Here is a 10,619-nt window from a genome sequence, read left to right as displayed (position 1 = left end):
CTCTGCTGGAATGGCCATGCCCACTGGCCAGACACTGGCCCTGCTGGGAAACATGGTGGTTGGAAAAGAAGCAGCAAGGAGCCAAGTGTGTGTGCAGCCCTGCGTGCCCTGGTCTCTGCTGGTCTGCCCATCCTGCTGCTCAAAGGTGATAATCCAGCAAGGAGACTGAAAAGGTGAGCGGAAACTTTTGTGAAATGAAACAGCCAAGAAGGGGCTAAGTTTAGATTCGTTCATTTGACCTTAATACCCTTGAGCACCCTGGCTGCCACGTCTGTCCTGCGGGGAGTTGCCCCTCTCCCTGGGCCCTTGCAGGAGAATACTTGCAGGGGAACTTTGCACTCTGGGGGAGGAGGTAGGCCAAGGGAGGAGGAAAGGAGGGAAAATAAAATAAAGCCCTTGTTTATTGACAGAGCTATCCTCAGAGCTGTTTTCATTACTCAGAGTGCAAGTGCTGGTATGCCTGGGCTCCTGCTCTGCTGTTGCTGTCCGATGATGCTGTCGGTACTTTCTGGTCATACAGAACTAATGGGCTGTGCTCTCAGCAGATCCTCTCATTCTTTGTTCCCTTCTGCCTTTACCTAAATATGACTAGGTAATACAGAGTGACTTGTCAGTAAAAAAAGCCCTCTACTTGCCCCCACTCTGCTGCTGCTACTCACTATATACCATCTACCCAAGCCTTAAAGGCAGTAAACATTTTAACCATAACTAGGTGTTCGTTAAGATGCTCACACCCCACTTTCCTGTGCGGTCTGAATCCCTGCCTGATTTTTGATGCAACGTACAACAAGTGCATAAAATAATTGGTCCATAAATATGAAATGTCTCAGCAAACAGACAGCCTGGGACCTGTCCTCAGGGCAGCCTGGGGAGGCTGCTGAGGCTAGTGGTTTATCAGGAAAGTCGTAGCCGAGGAAAAGTAGACCCACTTCAAAGGTGTTGTCTAAAGACAGAGATAGGACTTGTCCATTCAACATGCAGCATGGGCTGAGTCTAGCTTAGAATGAGTCATATGGATTTTTTTTTTTTACAGATACTTTTTTATTATTATTATTACGAGTTGGGCAGGGATTAGACATTGGTGGTGTTCTGCAATAGCAAGGCAGTGATGTGTGTAGAAAAATAACGTTTCTAATTCTGCAAAGTCAGTGCTGCTAGACTGCTGGTAAAGCACAAACATCTTTGGTTCTGACTTTGCAGACAGCAACTGCTCCGTTTTAGTATTTTGTTGGAGTTCCTATGTAGTGTTTGATGCTATGGGTGCTGAGAGCTTTTCAGGAGTGCAATAAACCCTGTGACAAGCCTCTGCCGTGTGCCATTCTTTCCCATCCCAGTTTTCGTCCCCTTGAGGAAAGCAAGCTATTTGTGACGCATTTTCTGTTTGCTATTGTATTTTGTGATGTGTTTAGGACGCTCATTAGCAAATGCAAGGTCAAAGGATTATGTTGTTTTTGGAGAGGAAAAGGCTCGATCTTGACGTGCTTAATATCGGATCATGTCTTGGGCTGGGTCTGCAGAAAGCGGTTCCCTACGTAAGTTTGCTCCCTTTGCAGAGCATGTGTTCTTACAGTAGAGGAGGGACGGAGATGCTGATGAGCTTTCAGTATTAGTGCCAGCTGTCCTCCCCCCCCATTTTCTTTCTCTCCCCTCGCCTCCTGCTAGCACTAGCCGACACGAATGTGTCTCTGCTGTACCCCAAAGTGATGAGCACAACTGACTCAGTATGAGCAGAGCCCAATACCAGGTTGACTGTAGGTTGTCTTTTGGACAGCTTTAGGGGAAAAGGAGGGTAGAAAATAAGGTGCAGAGGGCAGCGACCTCATTTCTGTGCTATGAGCATTTTGCAGCTGGCAGTAGGCCAGGGGCAGGAGGAGGCATGGCTGGACCAAACCCTGCTGCAGCAACCCTGGCAGGGTTTTGGCAGGAAGAAGCACAAACTAGTAGGTAGGTAGGGTTCTCAGATAACGTGAATCAAACATTACAGGTGCTCACCTAAGACCATCCCACCAATTATTTTTTTTTAGGTGGGGTAGGAGGAGTGCAAGAGGGTCCAAAGGGTAGGAGCTGAAATAATGAGGAACAGTACATCCCCTTTCCACATCCAGCTGCACGCCAGGTGACCTGAGCTGCTAAGAGCATCCTGTGGCACCTTCCCTATTTCCCCACTCATTGCCACCAGGCTTGGCTCGCCTGCACAGGTGGGACCACTGCAGCAGGCCAGGATTGCCAGCTGATACATGTCAAAAAAAAAAAAAAAAAGCAGGGGGGGGGGGGGGGAAGCCTCACAAATAGGAAAGGAAAAAAACAAAGGAAAAAATAAGCCAAACAATGGAAAAACTACAGACCTTTGATTTTTCACCTTTAATTTTACTGATGCTGATCATAAAAATCAGGACAAATCACAATGCGTGGCATCTATGGCCTAAATGTAGTCCAAGCTCCTGGCAGCACTGTGATAGGGAAGACAAATTTTGTCTTCTCTGCCTCCTTGAATTAGTCCTAATCCCAGCACACAGAAGAGTCTGGCCCAAGTTAGCCCATCCAAGAGCAGCTCAGCAGAAATCTGTCCTGGTGAGTGCTGGCAAGATGGCACACAAGGTGAGATTGCAGACAAGGAGGCACCCATACCCTTTTGCTTTCAGTGAGGTAAGGAGCTAAACTCCCTCTAAGAAATTGGCCTGTCATGTCTGAATGCTATATGAAGCAACTTCTGCTCCTGGTACTTAACATTTAAAGGAAAGATTTCCCCTAAAACCGTGTCCATGTTAAAAACTCTAATTTCTTGCAGCTGGGATGGGAACCAGCCACCCTGCAAAACACTGGAAGTAGCTGTCCCCTGGATTGCTACACTGCAAGTAGACTGTGCTGTTAATAATTCTTAATGTGCTGAACATTTCCCTTATATAATAAACAATCCCATCAAAAAGAACCAATTTCTGCTCTTTAGAGATCAGCCTTTACACAAGGACAATGGGATAAGAGTTGTCAGAGTGCTCTTAAGCATGCTGTAACTGCCATTATATGATTTGCCCTGCTTTCTCCACCATTTTCTCTTGGCAATCTGCATGCCAGTTGTTCAGTGTTGGGCAGACGACATGAAAGGACTCTAAGGTTCTGCCCAAATTTGCTGCTTCCTCGTTATTTTGGTACAATGACTGATGAGCATTTTGACACAGTGAACATGATGTTGTAAGACAGTTTTAGCCAGGTCTCACTGTAGCCCATTACAGGGAGGTTAGACATTAATTATTTATAATACTAGTGACACCAACTGCTTTTGCAGTGCTTTCCTTGGGAAGATCTCAAAACACACTATGAAGATGTTCAGCAGTATACCCATACTTTTAAATCTGGAGCAGCTTTATTAGACCCCAGCGGATCAGCTGACATGGACATGCAAAGACAGCCACCACACTCAGCGAGCATACTGTGCGCTGCCGCAGAACTGTGACAGGGAGAGCAGAGATCTCCAAGCATTGGCTTTGCAGTTTCTACAAGCCAATTCTAGCTCCCATTTCAAACCCAAAGCTCATGCCAACAAATGGCAGGAGGATTTTATGCTGAGTTTCCCTCCTGCCAGGCTCTTAGAAAATATTATTACTCTCCTCTCAGGCTGTTTTCTCAGGCAGGGATGGTGCAGCCTGTTTGTACCTCTGGGACTTGCTATCTCCCACACCAGTTTCTCCATGGACCAAACCAGCTTGAAGCTGGCAGGGCAGTCACTTGCTTTCTCTTCTTTTTCTCTGCAACCACTAAGTCAAAGGAACATGCTGGGGAAGGAGAGGGATGGCACCCCAAGCCTCTTGTCTGCTTTCAGCAAAAGGACTAAGGCTGGGCTTTTCCCCAGCCTCCCTTTCATAACCTCTGACTTTCTGTGCAGGAAATGGCTCTTTCTAGCCACTAATACTGCTGCCTCGGGCCTTTGAGGGGAGAAAGGCATCCAGCTTTCCTACCCAGAAAACCTTTCAATAACTTCCCTTGGAGGCAGCTGCTTCACCCAAACCAAAGGCTCGCAGAGCAGAGAGCAGAGCCAGGACTGGCGAGGATGGGAGAAGGGGAATGGGTCAGGGGGGAACAAAAGAAGAAAACCCATTTCAGGAAAATGGAGCTAGGAGTTCAGGAGGCAGATTTGCAAGAAGTGTGTTTCCCTTTATGCTCCCACCTGCTGCCGTGCTGTCCCTGCATGCCAAAATGCAAGAGACTGTGACATTATTTAATAGCTCATCTTAACCTGACAACGTCAACATGTGAACAACTTACACCTGTCAAAGGTGGCGCAGAACATCCTGTTGTGTTTTGCTATTTATCTGGTGCATATGTTTGGAAAATAGAAACAAATACTGTCCCATCAGGAGCTTCAGTATATAATCAAGGTTTAGATGTTCTTTTTTAGAAAACAGCTGGACATTGAAACAGAGGCGCAAAAGCAACATGATATATAAACAAAACAAGTTTTAAATAAGTTTCTAAGCATGTTCTCTACTGAAAGCTAATTTTTTAAAATTCAGCTTTACATCTATAAATACATAGTAAAAAAATGCAAGTTTACAAGCCATTTTTCCCAACAGAGTTATGCCATTTGAAGTTTTAAGTAGCAACATTCCTCCAACATAAGATGCATACATTTAAGAGCAATAATATTATTTACATATAAAGTTATGAGTATTTGAGGATATAAATTAGTAACAACAGAGACAAAAATACATGTACTATGAAATAAATAATTCAACAGCTTTACATATGAGGGTATCTATAATATTATACAAACAAAATATACAAGATCATAGGACTTGATCTTACAGTTGTTTGTATCTGTTGCTCCCACATCTGAGTAATCCCAGTGCAGTAAAAAGCTACTTTATGGGGTTACTCATAGGCTGAAAATCAGGTGCACAAAACTACCTTACTGAAACAGCTCCTGACTGAAATGGCTCCTAACTAGATCAGGCCCCACAGAAAACTTGACGTGAATAAATGCATTTAGTTTTATTCTTGTGAGCTGAGATACTGTTGACATTCAGGGTCTCCTTTCATTTCTGGAGATCCAGGAATTCTTCTTCCATTTTTTGGATAGACACACCAGCATCCAGCAGACTCTCCATCCAGTGAAGTTTCGCACTAGAAAATTATCAGCAAAGCAAAACACACAGTAAGTAACTGTAAGCAGAAGACTATCTGTGAGATACTGCAAGTGGAGGTGTTGGACAGAACTAGGATTAGAAGGTGCAGACCTGCCCTGCACAGACCTGTTTTGAGTGCAGTGGCCCCTGCTCTGACAGAGCCTCTGACCAATAAACCTGGTTCGGGAGACATGACCCAAGCTTAGCTACCGTAACAGCAACTTCAGATTTAAAACAGTTTGCCCACTCCTTAGTAAACAGCAGTGGAAACCAGCAATATCTTCCAGTGTGAGAAACCAAAGGAAAGCAGAATATATGAGCTGGCAGGGTGAGAGCAACGACTGGAAATGTCTCTCTTCACACAAGGAGGTAAATAGGGTGGTGTTTTTTTTTTTCTTGGGGAGGGTGTTAAACTGTTTGTGCCTGATTAGATCCCAGGTCCCAATGTTTGAGAGTCACACAGTGGTGCCATGCCCCCAAAAAAGGAGTCTCGGTGACACAGATTTATGCAGCCCTACTAAATTTGTGTGTATGACCTGTGGTTACAAGGGTGTGGCTTGAGGTTTGGAGCTTTAGTTAGATTTGCAGATTACTCTCAGAGTAACTTGCAATGGCTTTTTTTGAGGCTATAATGGAAACGAGCATATAACATAATCCATCGGCAGCAGAAATCTGTATTTTTGCTCTACTTTCAGAAGGCTAATTTTGCTCCAAAGAGTTTTTTTCAATGTCTGCGTGAGTCTTCTACTGCCTGGGAGGTGAGAGCCTCCTTTCTCCATGGTGATTATTATACATTCACTGGGCTTTGCAGGCAGTAGGGTAGATAATATGGATTAATGTCAACTGGGACTATGCTAGCAAACACGGAGCTTGATTTGGCCTGGGAACAGACAGGGTTAAAAGATTTTGGAGAAGGCCTTGCGTGCACCTGTTCTGTGAATGGAAAAGACTCCTGCCTCCATTGCTGTCAGCACACAGCACGCAGCTTACTTTTAAGAGAAGGACAAACCATCTGCTCCCACTCCTAAGTCTCCCTGTTCACAACCTGCTTTTCCAGCAGCTGCAAACTCGTGCATTTGGGAGCAGAGGGCTGTGAAAGGGTTGGCTGTGTCAGGCTGGTCACAGCGTGGCAGCAAGCAGACAGGGGAAAAGGCACGTACCTGTTTGCTGTGGTAAAACCCATTCTTGTTGCAATTGGGCAAGTAGAATTTGTAAATCTCCCCTCCACTTCGCTGCTGAGCCTTTGCCAATTTATACAGGGCTCTGTAGAGCTCCTTCTGACAAGGTCCCTGCAGGAATACCATGCAAAGGTTGTTGATACCAAAATCACAAAGAAGGCAGCTAAACAAAAAACAATCAGTATAAAGCTGGCAAAAAGCTGAAAATACTTATTAGTCATATAATCTGCACCAGGCTGCTTTGCATGTAGTTTGTACTTGTTTCAGCAGGAGCATAGCCAGAAAACTCTGGTGTCGCATTTAGGCCTTTGTTTTTATTCTTTGAGGTACTTTCCGTCCTCAGAAACATGAGGATTTAAGTCCGTAAATTGCCACACAAGGAAATTTAACCTGTACTAAGTAAACACATTACTGCTCAGAGGGTACAATCTCTCCTATTATGGGGAGGTGCACGTTAGGAGGCTGGTGTACGTGAGACTAGCCACGTTTTCTGGGTTGCCATGGCCCTGTGCTCTGTTGATGTATGGAGAAAAGGTGCAAGACATATATAGAGGGTGCAAGAACAAACATCTGAATGTTTGTTATCTTTTGTACGGGACAGAGCTGTCGCCAAAGCAGAATAGAGAACACCCCTGTGGCTCCAAGACCCAACCCCAAAGTGCCTGTAACTGGGGAAGAAGAACTGTTCGTAAAAGTCATTATTTTCACAATTTGCTCGCTCCCCTTTTCAAGGTTGCAATTGCTGCGCATTGATAGTACCTACCATGTTTTAAACGAGAGAAAGGGGAGCAGATGTGACTGAACAAGTATTTTTACTTTAGAGTAAAAATAATCATGCCCTCTGCTTTTGCAAGACCTCCCCGTGTCAGCCCCTCACATAAGTGGCCCTGTGCAAGCCAGTGGGCTTATCTGTGGCTCTGGCAAGAAAAGCAGAAGCCTAAACATCAGAACTGGAGCTAACACCACTTGGGTATAATAGTTCAAACAAAATCAGTGATTAAGTCCTGGTCGGGGTGTGGAATGAGGCTTCCTAGGGTGGGGTGCTGGTCAGTAGGATTTGGCTTTTTTTCTTTTTTCTTTTTTTTTTTTTTTTTTTTGCATTTTGTCTGTGACCATTACAAACCGGGCTTCTGTGGTGCCTAAGGCTAACGCAGCCCCGTGCTGCGGGTGTGCTGGCAGCCTGGGACTGGTCTAACTGCGGTTCTCTGGTGCCCTCAAGTGGAACACGGACCTGCTTGCAAAGGCTTCACACCCCGAGGCCCCACTTGGATTTAGCAGTGTCGAATGGAAAAGCTTACTTGAGCTGCTGAGTTGTCTTTTTACGTGCATCTACTTGACAGTGTGTCCTTGGGATCAGAAAGAAAGACGGTTTGGTTTGCATTGGTGTTTCATCAATAACTGTACATAAGGACTCCCTTTTATTTCACTGAGCGCTGGACCAGTGACAAATGCTTTTTATTTTTTAACTAAAACACAAAAGGAGTCCAAGACTTTAATATGTGCCCCTGAAAATTAAGGGCCTATGTTATAATCTGATTGTAAATGCATAGAAAGATTCAGCCTCTGCATGGAGTCTGTGTAGGACACATCTGATGCACACCTGCTTTTATTGCTTCTGCCCTTTTGCCAGTTCCTCAAGCATCTGATGAAGGTGTTCCAAAAGGTCTGTTTTGTGGCTACCCAAAATACCCAGTGTTGCTGCTAGAATTTCATGCACATTTTCATTTCGCCTTCTGAATCAATAGCATCTACTGAAACAGTCTCTGAAAGGTTTGCAAAGGGAACCCACCTGCTCTTTCCATTTCTTGAGTTCAGATATTCTCTTTGCTTTCATGTTTTCATACGCAGTGATGGCATTCCAGGGGATGGATTTGTCCTGGCCTACGGGAAACATCAACTGGTAGCTCAGCAGCTGATCCTGTGTCACTTCTGTGCTTTCCAAAGGCATATCTTCAGGTTCAATAGAGTCTGGAAAGGAACAATACTCAGGTGAATATCTTCAGTGGACTTTTCCATGTATTTCTCCAAGTTAAAAACGTAAAGACAAAGAAGAAGAATCAACAACAATGAAAAAAGTAGTATCTAAGACAGATCCACCACACTAGCTCTTGCAGGAGTAATAAGTGACATGTGCAGCACAGCAAATTAAACTTTTGGCATCAATTCATAGGAGGGCGCATCAGCTGTTCTCTAGCAAGTTGGTTATTTTATGATCCTTCGCAATCACACTAATCCCAAAGATGAAACTGCAGCCAGTGTGTTAGAAAAGAAAAGAATTTCTTGACTGCAGCAGGTTGTAAAGACTTTGCTAAATGAAGAACTGGAGTGAAACTTGTAATGGATTTAGATTTTTGTCAGCATGATGTGCTTCACTTTTTATTCAGGAGAGGAACTGGTCCAGACCTGATCATCCCCCGGCATCCTGTACTTTGTTCTGTGACTTGCCTTACATATAAGAAGGGGCAGCAATTCCCAGGAGCCAGCAGCAGCTCACAGGGGGCTGCAGCAGATCAAATAGATGGGTACTGGCAGAAGCTGCTTGGATGTGCCTGATCTTGGTCTGCACGCCAGCGCCTAACTCAGTGCGTGTGAACTCTCCCACCAGAAGCAAGAGAAGCTCTTTGCAATTGCAGGCACTCATCATGGGATAAAAGTTTGACGTGTGTCTAAATAACTTGTTGGATCGATGCTGTAAACAATCATCCAATGGACTAAGAAACACCCGGTTTTTCCCTTTGACAATGTTTAAGAAAAAATGGAGGTGGAAAATTGAGGAGGGAATGAAAGAAAGAATGAAACCAATGAAAGAATAAAATCAAAGCAAATACTAAACCTTTTTAACTGCAGGAGGCTTAAACACCCAGTTCAGTTGCTGTTCTCTCGCCTCCCTGCCTCCTCAAGTACAAAAGAGACTCCACTTACAGCCACCAATGGCCATTGTTATTCCGAGTTATTTTTATGTCATGCTACTGAGTTACCTTAATCACCACTGCAAGAACATAGCAGTAATGATGGTGAAAATAATGCTGATAAATTTTAAAATAATTAAATAACACTGAAGAAGTTCCTGATCATCATGTAGCGTAAGACGGTTGGTATGTCTTTTTGCTCAAAGAGAGCTTAGCTAGCACCGCACCCCTTCAGATATGCTTTATTCATGAAACGAAGCCAGGCACAAAGCCTGGTTAGGTCTCTTCATTCTCCATCACGACTTCTGGAGATAGACATAAAGTCTAGAAAACATTTGTCCTACTCCAGTTGCCATTTGCTTCTAAAGAAGAACTGCCAGCAGCTTCCCAGAAACCTTATTCTGACTGTTCTTGCACGTCCTACTGCTGCGCCGCGGGGTTTTCCTGCTTGCTGCCAGCACCTCCGCGCTCCGCAGCGGGATGCCTCGCACCTCCCGCGGCTCGGAGCACGTTTTCTTGGAAAAGGTATCCCGCCTTCCCTCCTTTCCCAGCGTTCCCGACCTCCCGCACCGGCCCCGGCGCCTCCCGGGCTCCCCCCGCCCGCCCCCCCGGTACCTGCCGGCTCCGCCGTGAGCGTCCCCCCGGCCTCGCTGGCGGGCAGGCACGTCCCCTGCCCCCGCATGAGGGCGGCGAGGGGCCGGGGCTCCCCGGCGGGCACGTGGCAACGGAGCCCCCGGCGGCAGCGGGCCGTGTAGACCCCGCAGGGCTGGCCGGGGCCGAGGGCGCAGGTCTGGCAGCAGCCGCAGCCGGGCTGGCGGGCCGCCTCCGGGCAGGCGGGCGGGACGGGCGGGCAGAGAGCGAGCTGCTGCGGGGCGCAGGGGCCGCAGCGGAGGGGCTGCAAGGGTGCCGGGGCGGCGAGGCAGGGGCCGAGGAGGGCCGGCGGCGGCAGCGGCGGCAGCAGGAGGAGGAGAAAGACGGCCGACAGCCAGCGGCGGGGCGGTGGCGGCGGGGCGCGGCGGCCGCTCATGCCGGCGGCGCGGAGGGAGCGCGGCGGGGGCAGCGCGGCGGGCCGGGGGCGGGCGGTGGCTCGGCTGCATCCCGCTCGCCCGGGCCATTTATACGGTGCTTGGCCCGGCTGTTAATCTTTAACCCCGAGTTAACTATTATCTGAACAGGAGGGCCGGGGGAGCACCATTTCACTGGCGGTTCAAGACCCAGCCCGCGCTTCCCCTCCCCTTTCACTTTCCCCCTTTATCTTTTTTTTTTTCTTCCCTCTAGACATGCAGGAATGCTTTTATTCCCTCACCCCCACCTCCCTGCCCTTGCACGGGTAACGAGGGAAAATGGGGGTGGGGGGGAAACGGGCAGCAGGGAATGGATGGGGAGGGGTGGTGGTGGTGGTGATCCCCTGC

The 10,619-nt window shown here is 47.1% G+C and overlaps 1 protein-coding gene across 1 annotated transcript; it reads right to left on the bottom strand.

Moving 5' to 3' along the window:
- Positions 1-4,986: 4,986 nt before the first annotated feature.
- On the bottom strand, positions 4,987-10,234 carry IGFBP1 (insulin like growth factor binding protein 1). The gene is made up of 4 exons (XM_086468545.1): positions 9,823-10,234; positions 8,088-8,266; positions 6,281-6,409; positions 4,987-5,118 (listed from the first exon to the last, which is right to left on the bottom strand). The coding sequence occupies exons 1-4, from the start codon at positions 10,232-10,234 to the stop codon at positions 4,987-4,989; spliced, it is 852 nt and encodes a 283-aa protein (XP_086324671.1).
- Positions 10,235-10,619: the final 385 nt, after the last annotated feature.

Source organism: Leptosomus discolor, chromosome 7, assembly GCF_034619465.1.
Source record: "Leptosomus discolor isolate bLepDis1 chromosome 7, bLepDis1.hap2, whole genome shotgun sequence".
Taxonomy (NCBI): Eukaryota; Metazoa; Chordata; class Aves; order Leptosomiformes; family Leptosomidae; genus Leptosomus; species Leptosomus discolor.
The sequence above is the reverse complement of the archived record's forward strand: the minus strand, read 5'-3'. Positions and strand labels throughout refer to the sequence as shown.